Source organism: Phytophthora sojae, assembly GCF_000149755.1.
Source record: "Phytophthora sojae unplaced genomic scaffold PHYSOscaffold_6, whole genome shotgun sequence".
Classification (NCBI taxonomy): domain Eukaryota; phylum Oomycota; class Peronosporomycetes; order Peronosporales; family Peronosporaceae; genus Phytophthora; species Phytophthora sojae.
The window spans coordinates 3,430,886-3,453,297 of NW_009258120.1; the positions used below are offsets into that span (position 1 = coordinate 3,430,886).

The 22,412-nt window shown below is 56.8% G+C and overlaps 10 protein-coding genes across 10 annotated transcripts; 7 read left to right on the top strand and 3 right to left on the bottom strand.

Moving 5' to 3' along the window:
• Positions 1-1,374: 1,374 nt before the first annotated feature.
• On the top strand, positions 1,375-3,069 carry PHYSODRAFT_562397 (putative glycosyl hydrolase family 7 protein; the record flags this gene model as incomplete). Its single annotated transcript, XM_009533104.1, has 1 exon — positions 1,375-3,069. One exon carries the CDS (start codon positions 1,375-1,377, stop codon positions 2,767-2,769), a length of 1,395 nt encoding a protein of 464 aa, XP_009531399.1. The 3' UTR covers positions 2,770-3,069.
• Positions 3,070-3,199: 130 nt separating this feature from the next.
• On the top strand, positions 3,200-3,430 carry PHYSODRAFT_511316 (hypothetical protein; the record flags this gene model as incomplete). The annotated part of the gene is made up of 1 exon (XM_009533105.1): positions 3,200-3,430. A coding segment is annotated over one exon (231 nt), but the record flags the coding sequence as incomplete, so codon positions are not given.
• Positions 3,431-3,472: 42 nt separating this feature from the next.
• Positions 3,473-3,838, top strand: PHYSODRAFT_454345 (hypothetical protein; the record flags this gene model as incomplete). The annotated part of the gene is made up of 1 exon (XM_009533106.1): positions 3,473-3,838. A coding segment is annotated over one exon (366 nt), but the record flags the coding sequence as incomplete, so codon positions are not given.
• A 171-nt stretch (positions 3,839-4,009) lies between these two features.
• Positions 4,010-4,186, top strand: PHYSODRAFT_513003 (hypothetical protein; the record flags this gene model as incomplete). The annotated part of the gene is made up of 1 exon (XM_009533107.1): positions 4,010-4,186. A coding segment is annotated over one exon (177 nt), but the record flags the coding sequence as incomplete, so codon positions are not given.
• Positions 4,187-6,797: 2,611 nt separating this feature from the next.
• Positions 6,798-7,765, top strand: PHYSODRAFT_510353 (hypothetical protein; the record flags this gene model as incomplete). Its single annotated transcript, XM_009533108.1, has 3 exons — positions 6,798-6,977; positions 7,026-7,155; positions 7,254-7,765. 3 exons carry the CDS (start codon positions 6,798-6,800, stop codon positions 7,763-7,765), a joined length of 822 nt encoding a protein of 273 aa, XP_009531403.1.
• A 771-nt stretch (positions 7,766-8,536) lies between these two features.
• Positions 8,537-10,964, bottom strand: PHYSODRAFT_562400 (putative exo-1,3-beta-glucanase; the record flags this gene model as incomplete). The annotated part of the gene is made up of 3 exons (XM_009533109.1): positions 8,537-8,870; positions 8,940-10,814; positions 10,911-10,964. 3 exons carry the CDS (start codon positions 10,962-10,964, stop codon positions 8,706-8,708), a joined length of 2,094 nt encoding a protein of 697 aa, XP_009531404.1. The 3' UTR covers positions 8,537-8,705.
• Positions 10,965-11,911: 947 nt separating this feature from the next.
• Positions 11,912-14,059, bottom strand: PHYSODRAFT_547331 (putative exo-1,3-beta-glucanase; the record flags this gene model as incomplete). Its single annotated transcript, XM_009533110.1, has 1 exon — positions 11,912-14,059. The coding sequence occupies one exon, from the start codon at positions 14,057-14,059 to the stop codon at positions 11,981-11,983; it is 2,079 nt and encodes a 692-aa protein (XP_009531405.1). The 3' UTR covers positions 11,912-11,980.
• A 3,062-nt stretch (positions 14,060-17,121) lies between these two features.
• Positions 17,122-17,924, top strand: PHYSODRAFT_511429 (hypothetical protein; the record flags this gene model as incomplete). The annotated part of the gene is made up of 3 exons (XM_009533111.1): positions 17,122-17,358; positions 17,434-17,775; positions 17,886-17,924. The coding sequence occupies 3 exons, from the start codon at positions 17,122-17,124 to the stop codon at positions 17,922-17,924; spliced, it is 618 nt and encodes a 205-aa protein (XP_009531406.1).
• Positions 17,925-18,825: 901 nt separating this feature from the next.
• On the bottom strand, positions 18,826-19,542 carry PHYSODRAFT_335661 (hypothetical protein; the record flags this gene model as incomplete). Its single annotated transcript, XM_009533112.1, has 1 exon — positions 18,826-19,542. The coding sequence occupies one exon, from the start codon at positions 19,540-19,542 to the stop codon at positions 18,826-18,828; it is 717 nt and encodes a 238-aa protein (XP_009531407.1).
• A 100-nt stretch (positions 19,543-19,642) lies between these two features.
• Positions 19,643-21,850, top strand: PHYSODRAFT_335662 (hypothetical protein; the record flags this gene model as incomplete). Its single annotated transcript, XM_009533113.1, has 3 exons — positions 19,643-19,852; positions 20,779-21,078; positions 21,158-21,850. 3 exons carry the CDS (start codon positions 19,643-19,645, stop codon positions 21,848-21,850), a joined length of 1,203 nt encoding a protein of 400 aa, XP_009531408.1.
• Positions 21,851-22,412: the final 562 nt, after the last annotated feature.

A 22,412-nucleotide genomic window follows, 5' to 3' on the forward strand; every position in this document is an offset into this window, starting at 1 on the left:
GAAACAGGCTATCTAGCTGTGTGGAGCTGGGCGCAGCAATGTAGAGGGCGGGTGGTGCCGTGCGCCCGTTTGATCTCTGCAGATACTTTTTTCTAACCTATGACACGTGTTCGCCACGCACTTGACCGGGTGCCCTTTGTAGTGTGTTTACTGCAGTGCAGTCTCCTTTGATGTTGTGAGGAGGGTGATCTGGATACGCAGTTCATGCAGTCTGCTGAGTACGGCATTTCGGCACGCAAGTGTTGCACGTCGACCACAGAGCACTGATTCGACATGAAAGCAGGCGGGCCCATGTTCCTCTCGCACCGAATAAAGACGGTCTCTGACGGGAAGACCAAGCCCGTCTTCTGTGAGGTGCCAGTGTACCATGCATCTACTTTTGAGCATCCTACTACTACAGCTATTGATAGTTTTTGGTTGGGTATGTCGGCTCGCAATTGTTGCACACCGGCCATGGAGGAGTGGGGCGCGGCGTGAAAGCAGGCGAGCCAATTTGGCTTTCGCACCAGAAAAAAGAACAGCTCAGACGGAGAACCAAGTGAACTTCTGTGAGGTGCAGCAGCGACCGCAGGAGGCTGCTGAAGGGGGGGTATCGAAGTTCTCCGCAGTCTTGAAAAAGGAGAATGAGCAGGTTCCGCGCGTCCAACAGCCAGCAGCCCAATCAATTTTAATGCTGGTTTCAATATGGCATACTATGTTTCTGTACAACGTGTGTGTACCACATCTAAACATGTGACTTGTTAGAAGAACGCTTGCGGCCGCCGCAGTCGCGACCAAGCTCAAGCAGCAGCAGCGCGCAACGGATGCTGACAGTGACGGCGGCTCGAAGCTTACTATAGTATCTCGCGCGTGGCCGCGTAAGCTGCTGCCGCTTCGGCATGCGCGATCTGGTTGTTGCAGGAAGCAAGTCGTTGGACAAACGCTGGCGGCGAGGCTCAAGCGATCTGAGAACTGACCTGCTGTGCGTAGATGCCTACTATCCCTGGTCACTGCTTTTCGAGCACATGCAGTTCAAAGACGTTAAGCCCGATGGGGGCTCAACGAACCGGAAATCGCCATGGAAATGCCATCGACTTCGATTGATCGCCACCTAGAGACGAGCATTGACACCCGTAATGTGCTCACTTTGGAAGAAGCTTGGACCACCTAGCTTGGGTTAAGCTCTTAAAGACTGAGAAGCACGCCAGCACTTAACCAGCTTGGGCGCGTGCCAAGCACGCCATCCCGATCTGAGTTCGTCCGTGTTGCGATCTTCGACCACCCCACAGTCGTGGCAAGCACATTCGTCGAGGCCGCATCGATCGGCCTTCATCTCCATGCTCACTTTTGAATTCGCAAGCTCGACACCCCACTCGACTGAACCAACTCCAAGCAATGAAACTCTCGACCTCCATCTTCGCACTCGTGGCCGCCGTTGTGTCGATGGCCGTGCTCCAAGTTCCAGCCCAGCAGGCTGGAACCAGCACCCCGGAAGTGCACCCTTCTCTGGCGTCCAAGCAATGCTCCAAGGCTGGTGGTTGCGTGATGGAAGCCACATCGGTCGTGCTGGATGCCAACTGGCGCTGGCTGCACCAGGTCGGCGACTACAAGAACTGCTACTCGGGGAACCAGTGGGACGCCACGCTGTGCTCGACTCCGGAAGCTTGCGCCAAGAATTGCGCTCTCGAAGGCGCCGACTATCAAGGAACCTACGGCATCACGACGTCTGCTGACGAGCTGCAGCTGAAGCTGGTGACGCAGACTCAGTACGGTGCGAACGTCGGCTCTCGCGTGTACCTCCTCGACGCCGCGGGCTCCAAGTACAAGCAATTCAAGCTGTTGAACCAGGAGTTCACTCTCGACGTGGACGTATCGAAGCTGCCCTGCGGACTCAATGGCGCCCTCTACTTCGTGCAGATGGACGCTGACGGAGGCAGCGGTAGCTTCCCGACCAACAAGGCTGGCGCGAACTACGGCACGGGCTACTGCGACGCGCAGTGTCCGCACGACATCAAGTTCATCAACGGCGAGGCCAACACGCTGGAATGGGGTGCCACGAGCCAAAACTCCGGCGGCGGCAAGTACGGAGCCTGCTGTGCTGAGCTCGACATTTGGGAGGCCAACAGCATGAGCAACGCCTTCACGTCGCACCCGTGCACGTCGGACGGACTCAAGCGCTGCTCGACTCCGGAGGAATGCGGCAACGGCAACGGGAATCGCTACAAGGGCGTCTGCGATAAGGATGGCTGCGACTTCAACCCGTTCCGAATGGGCAACCAGACCTTCTACGGCCCCGGATCGCAGTTCACCATCGACTCCACCCGCAAGTTCACGATCATCACGCAGTTCTTGACCAGCGACAACACTGCAACCGGCGACCTGGTGGAGATCCGACGCTTGTTCAAGCAGGACGACCGCGTCGTGTCAGTGCCCAACAGCGTCTACCCTGATCTGGCTTCGGCCAACTCGATCACCGACAGCATGTGCGAGGCGTCCAAGAAGCTCTTCGGTGATCAGAACGACCATGCCGCCAAGGGTGGGCTGGCGCGCATGGGCAAGCAAATGGCGAACGGTATGACGCTCGCCATGAGCCTCTGGTCGGACCACGCCGCCTACTGCCTCTGGCTCGACAGCAGCTACCCCGCTGAAGCGGACCCGTCAAAGCCCGGCGTCAAGCGCGGCACGTGCCCGACGTCGGGTGGCCGTCCTGCTGATGTGGAAGCGCAGCACCCGGATGCCACCGTCAAGTTCATGAACATCCGCGTCGGCGACATCGGCTCCACCTACTAGGTGCTAGTGCCGGACACAAAGGCAGCTTGCAGTCTCGAATGCCTGATCAGATTTACCTGCCAGGTTTGTAGTGTGAGGTGGTTATTCAAGCCATGCTCACACACATTGGGGTCTTGCAGTCCATTACCCCAGCTGGCATGGACTTCGTGAAGAGTCAACTAGGAGTTGGGGAGAACTATCTGTAGAAGAGAACAATCCGTAGAAGAGCAGAAATCTAGAAGTAGACACTGACAGGCATGAGCGCTGGGGCAAGCATGCTATGATTCCCCACTTTTGAATCTACTCGGCGATCAACACTTTAGGAATTGCCAGCTTCCCTATCACAGTGTTCAAGTTATTTTCTTAAGCGGAACGCGTTACAAAGTCGACTTTAGTGGGATTCGTTTCACTGAAGAAGATGGAGCCAGGACCCAGCAAGGAGAAGATCCCGATGAAGGAACGAGAGTACGATGGTGCTCACCCAATCTTCACGCCGGTGCTGGCCCCTGAAATCACGTCGACCTCGCAAGCCGCCCTTGTCCAGTGGCGCAAGGAACGGAAGGTCTATGAAGACATCATGAGAGAGCACTGCCAGACCTCGGGAGAGGACTACGCTGCGGTGACGAGATCCGTGAAGGATTCTTTCGAGCGGAAGCTGCTAGAGACATGGTGTCGGCTCCGGTGGCAAGTTGCAGTGACTGAAGTCGATGACGACAGACTGCGTAGCGAGATCGACAACATTATCAACTCCGTGAAGAACCACACTCTGCCCGACGTGCAAGCTCTGTTCAAGAAAGAGTTGCATTTCAACCTGAAGGAGAGTGACGTTAGCGAGCGAGTGCTGCAATATTTCATCTCCTGCGAGCGCATAAGTGAAGAACACGGCCTGCATGCCTGTTTTGAGTCGGAAACCAGGCGGAAAGAAAAATGCAGTTTGCTGGTCAACTCGATTACCCCGGAAGGATTGAAGGAGGAGGTGAAAAACGCCTTGCGGTACCAATCGCCTGGAGCCAAGACGGATGAGTGCAAGTTGCACGATGTGATACTGGCCAAGGCACTTGAGCAGGACCGAGACTTTCGGCGATCAAAGAAGAAGAGGGTCTCGGATGATGTTCAAACGCCACGTCAGACACACGAGCGCGGCGGAAAGAAGGCCAAGCTCAGAGCCGAGTCTGGCGTGCACGGACAGCGAAAAAACCATGACTCACGCAAGAAAGAAGGTGCTCCTGCGCGAAATCAACCACGTCCGGAGGCAAAAGGAAAACCTACTGCTACCGCACCGAAGAAAGGATGCCTAAAATGCGGAGGACCTCATTGGCTTTCTAAGTGCCCTGAAGCCAGTGACGCTGAGAAGCGAGACTTGCCGAAGCAGTTCTACAAGAACAAGGACAAAGCGTCCAGCGATGTGAACATGAAGCGACTTCGCGAGGAAAACTGAAATAAGGCGGGCACCGTTCTGCTGAATGGTGTCCTCCGAAAGCCTTACTGCGCAGATACTGGGTCGAGTCGGTGTCTCATCAACGTCAAGACGCTAGCAGAGCTCAACGCAGTAATGGGGAAAGAGATCTCGATAAGGAAACGGGAAAAACCGATCAAGGGCCGTGCAGTTGGGGGGCATTGGGTCGAGGCTGTGAAAGCTGTAGACCTGGTCATCCAAATTGGCACAGCCGCTGGCATCGTTGAACACCAGAAACCTGTCGAGTGTCTGCTAATTGAAGATGATGATGATGAATTTATCGTGGGTAAGGACTTGTTGAAGCCATTGGGAATTGATGTGGACAGGTTGCTGGAGCAACTTGCACAACCTCAAGTCAACGACGACTGTGATCCATACGACAGCGTTGACGATAAAAGAACTGAGCATCCAGATCTGGCAGAGATCATGGAGCAGTTGATCAAATTGGTTGACGATGCGATAAAAGCGGGTTTCCCCGTAGCATATCGGCATCAGTTGGAAGAATTAGTGAGGAAACACGACATTTGGCGCATCGATCTCCGGAATGACCCTCCTGCGAGAGTACCGGCTTACGAGATTCGATTGAAGAAGGGTGCAAAGCCGTACAGATGTAAGCCAAGGAAATACTCACCAGCCCAAAGCAAGTTCATGAGAGAGTTCAACGACAAGCTTGTGAAGCTGGGTTGGGTATACCGGAACCAGGCCAGTCGATGGGCGTGTCCTGCGCTACCAGTGAGAAAGCCGGGAACGGAGGATTTTCGACAGACAAGCGACTACAAGCCTTTGAACGCTTTGACTGAGCCTATCGCCGGAGTCATGCCAAATCTCGATGCAAAGCTGCAACATGCCAGGCACAAGAAGCACTATGGACTTTTCGATTTCATTAAGGGATTTTGGCAACTACCGCTGGCTGAGTCGAGTCAAGAGATGCTATCCTACGCGACCGACGAGGGCGTCTTCACACCAACTCGAGTACCTCAGGGTAGTTGCGATGCGGCCTTGCATTTTCAGGCTACAATGGAGAAATGCTTTGCTGAGCTGGTCTACAAGTCTCTGCTGATCTGGATTGATGATCTGCTCCTGTTTGCAGACACCATCGAGGAATATCTGGCGGCACTGGAGACTTTGTTTGACACTATGGATCACTATGGGTTGAAGTTCAGTGTAATGAAGACTTGTTTGTACCAGCAGTCAGTGACCTGGTGCGGCAAAGTAATTTCAGAGAACGGCATCACGCATGATCCCAGACGGATCAATGCTCTGTCGAACATGCCTCCACCGTCCCCGGCAGGTGAACTACAGCAATTTATCTGTGCATCAAATTGGATGCGCGATAGTTTGATCGACTACGCCCGAACTATACAGCCACTACAGCAATGCTTGGATCGAGCGCTCGAGGGAAAACGAAAGACCAAGCGAGTCGCGGCTGGTATTGCGCTGCAGCTGAACGAGTCGGAGCTCGTGAGTTTCGACAATGTAAAGAAGCTGTTGGCGAACTCATCAACGCTAGCCCATCCGAAAGACAGCGCAACCTTCGCATTAGTTTGTGATGCATCGGATGTTGGATGGTCGGCCATTTTGACTCAAGTGGAGAGCTGGGATGACGCAAAGCCTGTGACTGAGCAAAACCACGAGCTTTTGATCTGCAAAGGAGGGACTTTTACAGGCGCGCAGCTACACTGGTCGGTCACGGAGAAAGAACTGTTTCAGCGTGTGACGACTTGAACTACCTGTTGCTGCGGCCTGGGGGCTTTAAAATCTTTTGCGATCATCGCAATTTGATTTACATGTTTGCACCACACCCGGAAACGAAGAAACATGTACGAGGGAAATTGCTTCGATGGTCACTCAAATTGACGGAGTATCGCTACACTATCGCACATATAGAGGGTGAGCAGAACGTCTGGGCTGATTTAGTTTCTCGCTGGGGTGGTGCGCCGCCTACATCAGTGATGAGGTTCAAGCGAGTGACGCGCATGCAGACGCAGGCAGAAAAACGACCATTGTTGAGACCACTTGACAACGACTCGTTCGTCTGGCCAACACTAAACGAGATTGCCGCCACGCAAAAAGCTCATCTACAAGACAGACCAGAGGCCTGCACGCAAGGCGACGATGGAGTGTACCGATCCGACGGCAAGATCTGGGTGCCGGAAGGAGCAAGTGGCTTCATCCAGAGACTGGTTATCGTGTCACACTGCGGTCCTCAAGGTCATCGAGGTGAGGCAGTGATGCTAAACCATATCAAGCGAATCTTTAAATTCAAGGAGATGGCGCAAAGGGCTCGGCGGTTCCTGAAGAGCTGCCTGCTCTGCCATTATGTAAAGGGTGGAGGAAAAGAAAATCCCAGTTGATAGCTCCATTGCGAACGTCCGAGCGAAAACAAGGTTCCCATGGACGTGATACCACGTCCATACCACGTCCATGGGAACCTTGTTTTTTCGCAATGGAGCTATCAACTGGGATTTTCTTTTTCTAGGGGAGAGTTTTCGGAACAAGCAAGCACCTGCTGATTATCAAAGACAACTTCAGCCATTTTTGTGAGCTCATACCTTGCGATGCGCCGACCGGTCCAGCAGCTGCAGAGGCAATGATGTGGTGGCACAGTCGCTACGGAGTGCCCAAAACATGGGTCAGTGACAACGCTACGCATTTCAAGAACCAGGTGTTGGCTCTACTTAGCAAGTTCATGAAGGCGAAGCAGGAGTTCGTCGTGGCATACAGCCCGTGGTTGAACGGCTCTGTAGAGCGCGTGAACCGCGATGTTTTGCAGGTGCTGCGAGCAATGATACTAGAGTACTCACTCTCATACCAAGACTAGGTTCATCTAATCCCGCTCGTCCAAGCTAAACTCAATCAGTCACCGGTGCCGTCGCTGGCAGGAAGAGCTCCTATTGAAGTCTTCACGGGGCTGCCATGCCCAAGTCCGATATCGACCATTTTCGTCCCTGGTTATGCTCTATCAGTGTGGACACGTCGATGCAGACCAAGGAGGAGTCTTTGGCAGCATTGAGGAACAGCATTGAGAAGATGCATCAAGAGGTGACAGACCAACGTGAACGGCGGACGTTGTTGAACAAGAAACGTGCCGAAGGCTATCAGATGGTGAACTTTTCTATCGGAGACTATGTGCTGAGATCTCGCGTAGATGAAAAGAACCAGAACAAACTCCTCGTGACGTGGGTCGGCCCTTACGTCGTGACGAAGTGCAACGCCCATTCGTTCACAGTCAAGCATCTCGTCACCGGGAGGGAGAGCAACGTGCATGCCTCCCGGTTGAAGTTCTTCGCCGAGTGCGATCTGGAGGTGACTGAAGAGCTGCGTGAGCATATCGCAGCCCAAGGCATCGTGCTAAAGGTGGAGGCTATTCACCAGCACCGTTGGAATGAAGACATGCACGACTATCAGCTGGCCATCAGCTGGGAAGGTCTTGAGGCTATTGAGGACTCCTGGGAGCCTTTGAAGGTCATGCATCAAGACGTAAAGGTGTTAGTTGACGCCTACGTCGATAGAGCAAAGGATGAAAAGCTCACGACGTACTACAATTTGCTGAAAGCGTGATTTGGCGGCAGTGCAGTGCACTAGCAGCCGAGCCGCTGGATAGCATCGCGACTAGACTACACAGTGTGTGCTAGAGTCATGTCTGAGACTAAGTAACCACGTAGGTGCTTAAGTCGTTGACGTTGCATATAGTTATGCAAGCTAAACAAGATACTTTGTTGGCATGAACTGTGGTCAGTTGGCCGCATGTTAGCTTATATCTCTATGGTGGCAGTGCAACCTAAGAGACTTCCCAGAGAGCTTTTGAGTGAACATGGCTTGGGAGGGAATTGTAGTGTGAGGTGGTTATTCAAGCCATGCTCACACACATTGGGGTCTTGCAGTGCATTACCCCAGCTGGCATGGACTATGTGAAGAGTCAACTAGGAGTTGGGGAGAACTATCTGTAGAAGAGAACAATCCGTAGAAGAGCAGAAATCTAGAAGTAGACACTGACAGGCATGAGCGCTGGGCCAAGCATGCTATGATTCCCCACTTTTGAATCTACTCGGCGATCAACACTTTAGGAAGTGCCAGCTTCCCTATCAGTGTTCAAGTTATTTTCTTAAGCGGAACGCGTTACAGGTTTAAGCTTTTGATTCGATCTCACTTTCCTTTCTGCATCACGGAAGACAAGCGTACATGGAGCAACGTGTCCTACTACTGCAGTACTTTGACCAGGATGGAGTGTGACGAGTTTAATCGAGTTCTTGGGTCGTCTGGAGGGCTGCTAGCGAAGAAAACCGTTATGATCATTTCTCGCGCCTTGAATGCCAAAGTGCTCCAAGTGACCAAGCTCGCTGTCGTAGCAACAATTAAATTGTATTAGATCGGTGTTGTGCCACAGACCACACGCGTTCCCACACGCTACGCTTCTTCCTCCGATACTGTTGTCGCTCAATCCTTCTACCTACCGAAATGAATCGGGCAACAGATGCAGATGAGCGGTAAGTTGATCTACTTACACGCGGCTGCCAATCGGCGAGTATTGGCGGCGCATGCGGTTCTGGCGCCAGCGCACGACAGCGAAGATCGCAGCAGCAACCGCCGCGAAAGCCAGGGCAACGAAGCCCATGATGGCCGCGATGCTCCACTTGGCCACCGACACGAGCAGGTGGCCCGGCTTCTCTTCCTTGACCGTTTTCGTCGGGGCAGGCGCCGCGGTCGGTAGCTCAGTAGGAGCGGAGCCCGGCACGTTCAGCAGGTGAGCAGCACCACCGAAATCGCAGGTCGCGCCCTTCTCGCGGTTGAGGTGCCAGTACTGGTTGAAGGCCCAGTCGCACTGCTCCTCCAGGGTGAGGAAGCGCTTCTTGATGTCCGAGCAGTCGATGTCCGGGAAGTTGCAGGCAAACGCAAGGCCACTCTTGAGCTCGAACTCCTGAACACCGCGCTTGGCACGGCACACGAACTCACCGCGATCTTCCTTCATGCAGGCCCTCTCCACGCCCTCGCTCTCGTGGTAGTCCGACACGTTCTTGGGGAACGCACCCAGACGCACCAGGTCCAAGAAGCTCCACTTCGTGGCGAACTCCGTCTTGAAGTTCCAGAAGTACCAGCCGTGGCCCACTGCGAAACCGTTCAGCTTCTTCAGGGTCAGGGACCTGGTCAAAGCGGCGTCGTCCTCTTGGCCGAACGAGTCCTGGCTGGTAACGGGGCACTTGCCGAACGACGGACCAGACATACCAGTACCATACGGCCCCTGGATCGGCTTGGTCTTGTCAAGAGGGGTACCGGGGAAGCCCTCGCCGAGATACGTGCTGTTGATCGGGCAGTCTACCATGGTGCACTGCACCTTCGGGAATCCGGGCAGGTTGTCGTTGAAACCATTCAGCCACATAGCGCAGTTGTCCGTGCCAATCGACCACTCACCAACAATGACAGGCATCATAGCGTTCTCCATGTCGGAGATAACGTACTTCTGCTGGCAGGCGTTGGAGAAGAAGTCCGCCATGGTTCCAGGCGGGTTCCAGGCCTGGTAGATGTGCGTGTCGAGAGCGATATCGGGGCAACCCTTGAGGAAGTCAGCCCAGAACGACAGACCGAAGCGGAACGAGTCGTGGATGATGAACTTCCAGGTAGGTGCAAGCGCCTTCACGCGCTTGTACGACTTCCAGTAGTACTCCTTCAGCACTTCAATGGGGGTGAGCTCCCAAGGCTCATTCACCGGTTCGAGGCCGATGATGGCATTGTGGCCCTTGTAGCGGTTGATGATAGCCTCCACAGCCACAATGGAGTGGTTCAGGTTGGCGTAGTTGATGCTCGAGTAGTTGTGAGCGTCGACATCAAAGGTGCCAGCCCATTCTGCCTGACGGATAGGCCAGTGCTCGAACGTGGTGGTGCCCACGGGCTGCGTGCTGGCAATGGACGTCCACTTGACGGACGAGGCCTTGCCACTGTTGTCGAAGCCATTCTGCGAGCCAATGAGGCCGTGGATGTCCAGCAGGATCTCGATGTCGTACTTGATCGCGAGGTCCGCCACGCGGTCCAAAGCCTCTACGGCGCCGTCAGTGCAGCCGCTGTAGGGCTCGTACGGGTTGAACATCCAGTCACCCACGGGCACACGCATTGAGTTGATGCCTGCATCGGCCAGGGCAGCGATGTCCTTCTCCGAGACCCAGTTGTCATAGTGGATACGCAGCTGGCGGTTGGCCTCCTCCTTACCGAGCGCCGTACAGAACGTGTGCATGTCCATCGCCGTCTTCTCGGGGGCTTGGTCTCCGAAGCGCTGCTGGGTGTTGAGGAACTGGTAGAAGAGCGTGGGGGTGATCCACGGCTCCAGCACGAGCCAGCCGCCGAGGTTCACGCCGCGCACCTGCTTGTTGAAGGGCGTGGCGTGCGTATCCTGGGAGCACGTCTGGTCCGTGTCGTTGGGCTTGAACGTCTTGAACACGCCGCTGTCCTGCGAGAACATGGACGCCTCGCCGTGCTTCCAGTACCACTCGTAGTCGGGCTGGTCGGGCGTGTCCTGCGGACCGGGGTCCGCCGTCGGGGCGGGCGTTGACGCCTCCGTAGGTGCCTCGGTGGGCGCCTCGGGAGCGGGCGTGACGTCCGCCGGCTGCGGTGCCGCGGGCTCGTCGTGCGAGTCGTCCGCGCCCTCGGGCGGCACGTCCAAAGAGACGACGTCGATGGGGTCGGCGGCCATGGCGCTGGGCTGCAGCGCCGCCACGGCCAGCAGCGCGCACAGCGCGGCCGCCGTCTTCAAGCGCGAGGCGACCAACATTCTCGTTCCTTTCACGGGGTCCACGACGACGAAGAAGAAGCCACTTGCGCGCGACGGAGCCAATGCGGAAATGAGAGACGCGGGATCTTTTCGGCTTATGCGCCGCACCCGCGCCTCTTGCGAACGAAGATACGATCGGTCTTGCAAAAGTAGCCGCAAACTAGTATTGAAGTTTGTATGAGGGGGTTGATTACAGGTACAGAAATGATACATTGAATGGAGATATTACACCATGGCCATGTCGCGATCTTGGGCGTTGAAGTCGTCGGATTGTTCCAGAGACCCACTTCCGGCGCGTGATGGCTGCCAGCCATTGCCGCCCAGCCATCATTGCGGTGAAACACCGAGCTGGCATGGGAGGAAAGCCCAGAGCTGTGCTCGCGTAAAGCACCACCGTCGAGACCACCTTGGTCTGGCCGAGGCGCTCAGCTCGCGCTTGATGGTGAGCGAGGCTGGCGTGCGCCCGAGGCCCTGGAAATCAGGGGCACTTGGACTCAAGGCTGATCATGCGACAGATCCGCGATGACGTCCATAACGACCACGCCCACGCCCACAATCGGCGAGGCCGTTGGCAATGCGTTCGCGGCAATGGGGCTGCCGCACAATTCGCTAGTAGGTACAGTAGGGCCACCTCAAGCCACCCACGAGCGCCGCAGTCCGTGATTTGTCTCCAACACAGCACTCCAGGGCTGGCGCCATTGCGCAAGAACGCTCCAGGCAGCCGTCGCCAGCGAGGAATCTTTCCTTGCCACGGATCCACAAAGTGTATGTCGCCACCCCCGGCGTTGTACCGCGCCAGCTTATCATGCATCATGGCGACGAAGCTCGATCGCATTGGTTGTCGGCAACTTGCTGCACCTATCGCTCGGCAGCAGCACTTCCTTCCTTCGATTCCAGGGCAGACTAATGGTTTGCATGCTGTACAAGCAGTACAAGGCTCGGCAGGTAGGCTTGACAATGTTGTCGTATTTATCTTATGATCCCCATCAACTCATACCTTACAGTTCAATGCCGGCTTAGACGTTCACGTTCACGATGTGCCCGATCAAAGGCGAGTATTCGGCCCGCCTCCTGTGTCGCGTGACGGCCATCACAACAGCGAGTCCGACGAAGCCCACGACGACTCCGACGAGGGTCCAGATGAGGATCTGCTTGCTCACGGAGGTGGCCAGGAACTCCTGGCGCGCCACGCTGGACGGACTGGGAATGGCCAGAAGGTGTGCGGCACCGCCAAAGTCGCAAGTGGCGCCTTCCTCGCGGTGGGCGTGCCAGTACTCGTTGAACGCCCAGTCGCAGCGCTCCTCGAGCGTGCTGAAGCGCTCTTCGATGTCTGAGCAGTCCACTTTGCCGTCGCTGCCACCGCAGGCAAAGTCGAGGCCTCTATCAAGGTCGGAGTGGTGGACACCGCGCTTGGCCGCGCAGATGAAGGCGCCCTTGTCCTCTGCCAAGCAGGCCGTGAACACTTCTTCTTCGGTGCGGTAGTTCGACACGTTCTTCGGGAACGCACCCTTGCGGACCAGGTCCAAGAAGCTCCAGCGCGAGCCGAACTCCGTCTTGAAGTTCCAGAAGTACCAGCCGTGGCCCACCGCGAAGGCGTTCAGCTTTTTCATGTTGAGGTTGCGCGTGAACTCGAGCTCGTCGAAATTATTCTGCTGACCGAAGGACGTGTTGCTTGTAATCGGGCACAAGCCGAAGGACGGACCAGACTGGCCCGTGCCGTACGGGCCCTGGATCGGCTTGGTGACGTCGAGCGGGGTGCCTGGGAAGTTGTGGCCCAAGTAGGTGCTTTGCACGGGGCATTTCGTCATGCGGCATTGAATGTTGGGGAAGCCCGGCAGGTTGTCGTTGAAGCCGTTCAGCCACATGGCGCAGTTGTCGGTGCCCAGCGACCACTCGCCGACAATGACGGGCATCATGGCGTTCTCCATCTCTGCGACCACGTACTTCTGCTGGCAGGCGTTGGAGAAGTAGTCCGAGCGCGTACCCGGAGCATTCCAAGCCTGGTAGATGTGCGTGTCCAGCGCGATGTCGGGGCACCCACGCATGAACTGCGACCAGTACTGCACCCCGAAGCGGAACGAGTCGTGCAGCACGAACTTCCAGTGTGGAGCCCGGGCCTTGACGCGCTTGTACGACTTCCAGTAGTAGTCCTTGAGGAGGTCGATGGGCGTGAGTTCCCACGGCTCGTTCACAGGCTCCAGGCCGATGATAGCCGGGTGGTCCGCGTATCGGTCGACGATGGCAGCGACCGTGGCAAGCGAGTGGTTCAGGTGTTCGTAGTTGATGGACTTGTACGTGTTCGTGGCGGGGTCGAACTCGCCGGCCCAACCGGCCGAGCGCACGGGCCAGTGCTCGAACGTGGTCGTACCGATGGGACGAGTGCTGGCAATCGATGTCCACTTGACAGACGAGGACATGCCACTGTTGTCGAAGCCGTTCTGCGAGCCGATCAAGCCGTGGATGTCGATCAGCAAGTCGATGTTGTACTTGTAGGCGAGGTCGGCGACGCGGTCGAGCGCCTCGACGGCGCCGTCCGTGCACCCGATGTACGGCTCGTACGGGTTGAACATCCAGTCACCGACGGGGACACGCAGCGAGTTCACGCCGGCCTCGGCCATCTCCTTGAGGTCGCTCTCGGTCACCCAGGCCTCGTAGTGGATGCGGAGTTGGCGGTTGGCCTCCTCCTTGCCGAGCGCCGTACAGAAGGTGTACATGTCCATCGCCGTCTTCTCGGGGGCCTTGTCGCCGAAGCGCTGCTGAGTGCCCAGGAACTGGTAGAAGAGCGTGGGAGTGATCCACGGCTCCAGCACGAGCCAGCCGCCGAGGTTGGCGCCACGCACCTGTCGGTTGAAGGGCGTGGCGTGCCGATCGCTGGAGCAAGTTTGGTTCTCGTCGTTGGGGTGAAAGTTCTCGAAGAAGTCGAGGTGCGCCGAGTTGAAAACGTGGTCGTTCTCCCAATACCACTTGGCGTCCTTGACGACATCCCCGTTGTTGGCGCCCAGCGTCGTGTCCAGGACGTGGTCGACGGGCGAGGATGTCGAAGCTGCCAGCGACAGCGCCGACAGCGCTGCGGCCACTTGAAGCAAGACTTTCATGTCAACTCGCAGACACCGGAGAGTCGAGTGCGGAGCGGAGAGAGTTGTGCAGTGCGCGTCAAAAGCGGAAGTGAGCAAGAGAGCGCCTCAAAAAAGCTCTCGCCGCGGAGCCATGCTGCTGCTGCCACCAGCGGTGATGTCCCCTCGCCCGGCCGACCCACGCTTGCTCGGCTCGGCCGGCTGTGCCCGACACAGACCAGGCAATGAGTCACGCGGGAAAAGCCGCGCAACAACTTCAACGCCGCAAAGACCGGCGGGCGCTGGACGCTCGCCATTGCGAGCAGCAACTTTTTGTCGGCAGCCAGCAGCAGCATGACCCGCGCAGCGGGCTGCCGGTCGTGACCTCGGAGAAAACGGCGGCGGTCTCTGCTGATCGGCATGCGACGCATGCCCGAAGCCATCATGCAACCGGGAGGGCGCACTAAGGGCGCGCTGTCCTCTGCCGCTCTCTCAACATTTAGCGCAGCTGCATGCGATAACCCCTTAATTAAAACTCCCCCGCGGAGGAGACCTCCGCCCCAAAGGCGCAGCAAGTTGCGAAAACACGAGTTATTGCAGCTCAAGGGAGTAACAGGTAGTCCGATTATCAGGGGCCCATCTTCGACGTACCATCAAAAACTTGCAAGGCCACCAGCGTTGAAGTCCTCTGATCCCCCAGACGAGGAGACCCACGGGTCCAGCCGACGGAAGCAAGCAAGATCGTCACGCAAAACTGAAGCTTCCGTTACAAATCTTCACCAAGCAGCAAAATTTAGAGCAGCACGACGTCGGCCAAAACGGGACCCGCCGTGCGGAGCCTTAGAGCAAGAGGGCACACGAAATGATGCCGCGAGCACTGAGCTCTGTGCTGTTGGCACTGTCAGCGCGCTTGGGCGGTGTCCATCAGCGCCGGCGTTGGTGCATTTCCGCTGCAAGATAACAGCGACGATGGACGCGAGCGATTGGCTAAGATATTGACCGTTATGTTCGAAACGGATACCAAGGGCGGAATGTCAGCTGAAATTCAGACACCAGGAGGGCATCACGCGGGCGGCTGCGATGGGCCTGTAAAACCACAAGTGGCTACTGTACTTGTCCCCATTGCTGCGAGGGCGCTTGTCTCGAGCAGGCACATTTTCCCTCAGCGACGGTGCTCGTCGCCCTGATCGATTATCGTCGAACCGAGTTCTTGAAGGGGGAGTGTGATCTCGATGCGGCGTGCTTTGAGAATGGTTCTATTGGTTCTCACGGGGGAAAATACGCAGTCGCCACAAGAGTCCGAGAGAGCCACAGCGCTGCTTCCAGCAGCAACGGCAATAGCAAGACCGTCTTGAAGACGTTGTTGTAAGGCAGGCTGCCTGCCCCGCATCATCTGCACCAATCCGTTCTCAACGTGGCCACGCCCACGCGGTGGTCAATTGGCCTTGCCCAGCCCGCGGGCGAGTCTGCAGCACGCTCCGCCCTAGCCAACACGCTGAACTTGGCTTTCACGCAGCGGCCGCACGTGTAAACCAATGCACAACGGAAGCTCGAGATACTTCGCGCTCTGCTTGGCGGCAGTAAAATCCGCTGCCGCCGGCAACAACACCGCCCTAGGGAGGAGACCGAGCGACAGCAGAGAGTGTCGGCGCCGATCTTCGTTGGCTAGCGTTGAAGTTCAGAACAGATGGCCGCGGGAGCTCAGCCCGGCCGACCGGAACGCGTAGGCGAGCCTGCATCCTCGGATGAACAGCAGCGCACGCAGGCTCGCAAGGATGGACTCGGATGGGCTCCATCCACGAAGAGAGCAGCATTGCACAGAGCAGAGCGGTGCGCGCGCCGAGATGGTTTGCCTATCTCGGCGGATGCAGCTACCGCATTTCGCATGTAGAGAAACACACCCATGTCATAGGTTTAGGTTAATTACTGCACTCGAGCCTAAAAACAATGTAAAACCCAAAACCTGGGTCACGCGATCATTTCGTACACAAAATTGACAAGATGGTTGGCCTAGTCATGCGGATGGCGCTTAAGCTAGCAACAAGTCTAGGCGCCATCTACAACTATGTTGCACAGGAACCACTCCACTTAACCAAGTATCTACAGCGTTGCTTCTTCTACTACCATCGCTGCAGCAGCCGTGTTGTGCGCTCTCTCGAGCTTGCGCGTTGTTGTTTAACCTCGTGCTCCCCATATCCCGCACTCAGGCGCGCCTCAACTGGGCCCACACCAGGCGTGGCTACTAACTATCACTCCGACGAGGCGTATGCCTCCAAGCGCGCGGGGAGGGGGCAGCGCGATGTTGGCGAGCGGTGCGGTGCTCTTCCCCTCTGCCTTCGCGCGCTTGGAGCTGGTGGCTCAATGGGAATGCAAAAATGCGCAAAATACCCAAATTAGGGGTGTATCTCTCTACATGCGATCCCACGGACTTTTCTCTCGCATGTCTGATTGGTCTAAATAAAGGTGTATCTCTTAAACCGCTGTAGCGCTCTACATGCGAAATGCGGTACCGCCCACCTTACATTCTCGCCGCAAAGGCGCTGCGGTTGCCGTCTTGTGAGCGGCGTGGACATGAGCGCGGCTGATCGAGTCACTGATCCACGTTGAAGGGGCTCACGGCTGCGCTGTCGGCTGAGCGGATAAATTTTCGTCGGGAACGCTTTCCCCAGCGCTAGTAGCGCCGCTACGTTGGTGGTTCTGGCAGCCTGCCAGTGGCAGGTGGCCCCGGAGTCCTCGGCTTCGAGGCCGACGCGCAGTGGATCGACAGGGCATTCCGGGGCCCCCCTCCTTGTGTGGGGTGGGATGTGGACGACTCGAGTTTTCGAGTGGCTCGAGGGGATGGACCGACTAAGATGGCGTGCGTGGTGGCTCGATTGTTGAGACCCGCAAACGAGTCTGGAGGACGTTGGTGGACATGTTCGCCCAGTACTAAATGACTAGGGCAGCGCCTTGCCTACAGCAGTGCTTGGCGACCTGCGTAAATACATGTACACGGCAAGCACTCTGCTAATGTTGTGTCCAGATATGTAGCCATTTTGTAATGGATACAGTCTCAGTATGTAGCCATTTCCAGCTTTCTGCCAATGACAACGCATCTGTCCAAAATGGCAACACCTCCGCGCAGTCTCCGCTTCGTCGACGTGGTTGCTTGGGACCCGTCCTCCCCGGAATGGCATCGACTGCTGCGCCAGCTCCCAGCGCACGAGCAGCAGCAGGTGACACGCTTCATGTTCGCTAAGGACCAGAAGCTGGCGCTGGCCAGTCGTTTGATGCAGCGGCAGCTCATTCACGAGCTCTTCGGCGTCGACTACAAGGGCATCGACATTGCGCGCACGCCCGAGGTGCGTTTTTGAGTCAGTTATGTATATTCAAACTACGTTTTTACGACTCACGAGTGTAGTGTTGCGTCCTGGCAGAATAAGCCGTATTGGAAGCGACCGGCGGAGGGGGCTGCCCCTCCATCATGGAACTACAACGTCTCGCACCATGGCACTATTGTGGCAATTGCCAGTGATTCCCGCGCTCTAGTGGGCGTGGACGTCGTGCGGCTTACAGATCGTCCGAAGAGAAAGATGTCGGTGGAGGAGTTCTTCCGAGCTTTTGCAGACTACTTTAACCCTAGAGAATGGGGATACATCCAACAGACCGACGACGAAGATGACCAATACACTCGATTCTATCGACTTTGGTCGCTGAAGGAGGCGTACATCAAGGCGGTGGGCATCGGTCTGGGCTTTTCGCTGCTGCGAGCTGAGTTTGTCCGGGTGGATTCGAGCCGGGAAGACCATTGGGAGCTCCTCCTGGATGGACATGGGGCTAGCGAGTGGCGCTTCTCATGCGCTCAAATCGGCGACGCGCACCTCGTGAGCGTTGCGTACGGGCCGTTCTCGGCAGTGTGGAAGCCTGAGGCAAGCGCCCTGTTCCCCTGTGCCGAACCGCTTACGAGTGGACAGATTCCCCATCCTACTGAGGAAAGGGAAGAGCTGGCCGATTGGCACGAATGGAGGCTGGAGGATCTTCTTCTCTAGTGCTTCACCAACACCATCACCTGATGCATTCTAGCTGAATGCTGGTTCGGGCTACTACGGATACGAGCAAACCCCGGAGCGAGCGCCACTCCCACAACAATCCTGGCTGAGTTAGTACTCTATTCGTTCATGCCCGCATTGCTGCACAGCCTGCTGTAGCGTCGAGACTTTGTCAAAGTTGACTTCGACTTTTATGCTGAGATAGTGCCCAGTACCACGGAGACGGAAAGGTAGGCTGAAGGATAGAATCATGCGTATCTGCTATTGACCTGCTAGGCTCTGACCGGCTTCGAAAATGGCTTGTGGTACTTTCAATTTGTATTACCCTACATTATACTATCGTTTGTATGTGCTTCGTTGAAGTTGTCTTCGACCAATAGCAGACCAGGAGATCCCAAAGTATCGGATCGAATTGCTGCTTTGACTTTGGTATGATCTGACACTAGCGACAAGCGAGCGCAACGAGCATCGCGGAAGTATACTGTCCAGCGGGATTTTCCTGTTTTTTGTTTCTCTGCCTGCTGCCGGGAGCGTATATACGAAATCACAGGCACAACAGTGCTGTTACAACACGCACTCGAATGAGCTAATCTTCGAATTCATTGCATTGCATTGAAACGCCTTACTCAAACGACCAAAAGAACAACATCCATCATACGCTACGAGGAGAAATCACAGCAAGACGACTCGAAACCGCGCACGCGACACAAAGCCCGTTCGTTCGCCAAGAGGTGCTCACGCCACCTCGACGAGCTCCCCTACGAGAGTACGCTTGCTCGCTCATTCCTCCGAGCGGAGCTGGCGGTACGTCTTCTGCGCCGACGTGGCGCTCGCTCCAGCCGTGGCCCGAGCAGACGCACTCGCTCTGGCGCTGGCCGTAGCACTCGCCGACGCGCCACCATTCGCAGCGGCGCCATTTCCGTTCGACACGGACGCCGTGTTCGACGTGCCGTCTCCGTTCGCGACGGAGACCGTCTTGGTCGAGAAGGGGTTGTTGCCGCCGTTCGCATTGGCATTGGCGTTCGCGTTCGCCGTGGACGCGCCATTGGCGCCACTAGTCGTAGCCGTCGTAGCAGGGGCGCTGTTCACAACAGTAGCGGGAGCGTTGTTGTAGGCGGGGGCGCTGTTGACAACAGGCGGGGGAGCGTTGTTGTAGGCGGGGCTGTTCACAGGATAGCCCCCAGGATAGCCCGCAGGATAGCCGACACCGGGCAAGCCCACACCAACGTGCGCTCCGAGGCCCAGCACGTTGGCACCGACACCAACACCGCCGTTGCCCACACCGACGCCGACACTCGCGAGGCCAGGCACACCGACACTGACGGCGGGGCCCGCGCCGTAGCCGTAGCCGTAGCCGGGCGCGCCATAGCCGACGCCGGGGAGTCCGAGCAAACCCAAGGTCTGGGCCACCTGTGTCTCGGCGTGAACACCGGTCGACACGGCGGTGGCGGCGACGCACAGAGCGAAGATCTTGCTGCTGGTGCTGAGGCTGAGCATGGCTGCTTGGGTTGAGTAAGTAGAAGTAGTAGGGGAGACTTGGTCCGATAGAACGTTCGGGAGAGCGCTGGCTCTGGCGGAGATCGAGCGGGTTGCATCGATGGGAGGGGGAATATTGGAGAGTGAACTGACGCGAGGCCGCAGCCAGCTAGTCGCGAGGCTACCGGAGGTAAGGCAAGGCAAGCAGGCAAGAAAGCAAGCGTCGATCAGCTGGCTGCCAAGTGACACGGACGTCAACGCCGACCAGCCGACGGGTTTCGCGGCGTCAGCATATCGCGGGGCTAGCGATTATCACGGCGAAGGTGGCCCTGTGGGTGGTCGGCCGATGGGGTCACCACGGCCGCGACCGTCGTACAGATGCTGGTGCATAGCGCTGGATTGAACGACCTGGTGATGGCTGGCTAGACGTCGATACCTCCTACTGCGTAGTGTATAATACCCTTGAAGGCTTGAGGGAGGAGCTGGCAAAGATCCGGAAGGGCCGTAAGGCATTTGGTGTAGGTACTTGACCGTCATTGACTCCAAGAACGACCCTTGGCCCGCAGGCATGACCCCATCCGGAGTAGTTGATGTTCATGTTGATCCGTACTCTCTACGCGTTCTTATTCGCATTGCTGCGACTCAGCTCGATGATAACTGTAGCGCTGAAGCTTCGCTTAGTCAAGCCGTATGCCGGGGTGATGCTGGGCACCACGTGGTGAAAGCTAGCTGTACGATAACATAACCTCCGTAAAGGTTGGCTTGGCTTGTTTTGGCTGGGCTGGGCTGGGCTCGGCTGGGCTTGCTCGGCCCAACTGAACCCGACTGAGCAAATGGCTTGGCTTCAAGTTTGTATCACATGCGTTATACTGATGTTTGTATGCTCGTTGTTGAAGTTGTGTGAGACCAATCGGAGATAAGGAGATCCCAAGCATTGGTCGAGTTGCCGTTCCTACCGCTGGCACGACACTAACGACGCGCGCCACGAGCATCATGGCAGCATGCCACCACATAAGGGATCATCCTGTCAAGACCAGCAATGCCTACCTGTCGGGTGTGTTCATGCGCCCACAACACTCGAGATAGCTACATGTAGTCTCAGACAAAACCTCAATTGCATTGGATTAAAGTTCCTTACTCGACACGACAAAAAATCAAACATGATACACTAGGAGGCCGACACCACGGAGGGTCGACACAGAGTTCCAAACCACACCTCAACCAGGCTTCCGACGAGGATACACTTATTCCACCGAGCGAAGCTGGCGGTACGTCTTCTGCGCCGACGTGGCGCTCGCTCCAGCCGTGGCCCGAGCAGACGCACTCGCTCTGGCGCTGGCCGTAGCACTCGCCGACGCGCCACCATTCGCAGCGGCGCCATTTCCGTTCGACACGGACGCCGTGTTCGACGTGCCGTCTCCGTTCGTGACGGAGACCGTCTTGGTCGAGAAGGGGTTGTTGCCGCCGTTCGCATTGGCATTGGCGTTCGCGTTCGCCGTGGACGCGCCATTGGCGCCACTAGTCGTAGCCGTCGTAGCAGGGGCGCTGTTTACAACAGTAGCGGGAGCGTTGTTGTAGGCGGGGGCGCAGTTGACAACAGGCGGGGGAGCGTTGTTCTAGGCGGGGCCGTTCACAGTCGGCTGGATTCCACGTCGGGACAGAGGTGGCCCAGACCTTGGGTTTGCTCGGACTCCCCGGCGTCGGCTATGGCGCGCCCGGCTACGGCTACGGCGCGGGCCCCGCCGTCAGTGTCGGTGTGCCTGGCCTCGCGAGTGTCGGCGTCGGTGTGGGCAACGGCGGTGTTGGTGTCGGTGCCAACGTGCTGGGCCTCGGAGCGCACGTTGGTGTGGGCTTGCCCGGTGTCGGCTATCCTGCGGGCTATCCTGGGGGCTATCCTGTGAACAGCCCCGCCTACAACAACGCTCCCCCGCCTGTTGTCAACAGCGCCCCCGCCTACAACAACGCTCCCCCGCCTGTTGTCAACAGCGCCCCCGCCTACAACAACGCTCCCGCTACTGTTGTGAACAGCGCCCCTGCTACGACGGCTACGACTAGTGGCGCCAATGGCGCGTCCACGGCGAACGCGAACGCCAATGCCAATGCGAACGGCGGCAACAACCCCTTCTCGACCAAGACGGTCTCCGTCACGAACGGAGACGGCACGTCGAACACGGCGTCCGTGTCGAACGGAAATGGCGCCGCTGCGAATGGTGGCGCGTCGGCGAGTGCTACGGCCAGCGCCAGAGCGAGTGCGTCTGCTCGGGCCACGGCTGGAGCGAGCGCCACGTCGGCGCAGAAGACGTACCGCCAGCTTCGCTCGGTGGAATAAGTGTATCCTCGTCGGAAGCCTGGTTGAGGTGTGGTTTGGAACTCTGTGTCGACCCTCCGTGGTGTCGGCCTCCTAGTGTATCATGTTTGATTTTTTGTCGTGTCGAGTAAGGAGCTTTAATCCAATGCAATTGAGGTTTTGTCTGAGACTACATGTAGCTATCTCGAGATGAACACACCCGACAGGTAGGCATTGCTGATGTTTACAGGACCCCGTATGCGGAGCTGCTGCCGTGCGCGGCTCCAGTCGACACAACCACTAATCTCATTTCAATGCTAATCTTGACAGGGTGATCCCTTATGTGATCGCATGCTGCCGCGATGCTCCCGCGATGCCCGTCATTAGTGTACCAAGCCTATTATCTTTAGCTGGTTTGAAAGAATGATCAGCCACATTGTAAGTATTGTAAAATATTTAGCTTAAAAATACTAAAAGTTTTAAAATTTAAAATATAATTATTTCTTTGTAGCTCGTGTTATGCCAACTCGGCCCGATATTTGATCTACGATTGGCCACGCAACTTCAACGACGAACATACAAACGTCAGCATAAAGAAGATAAA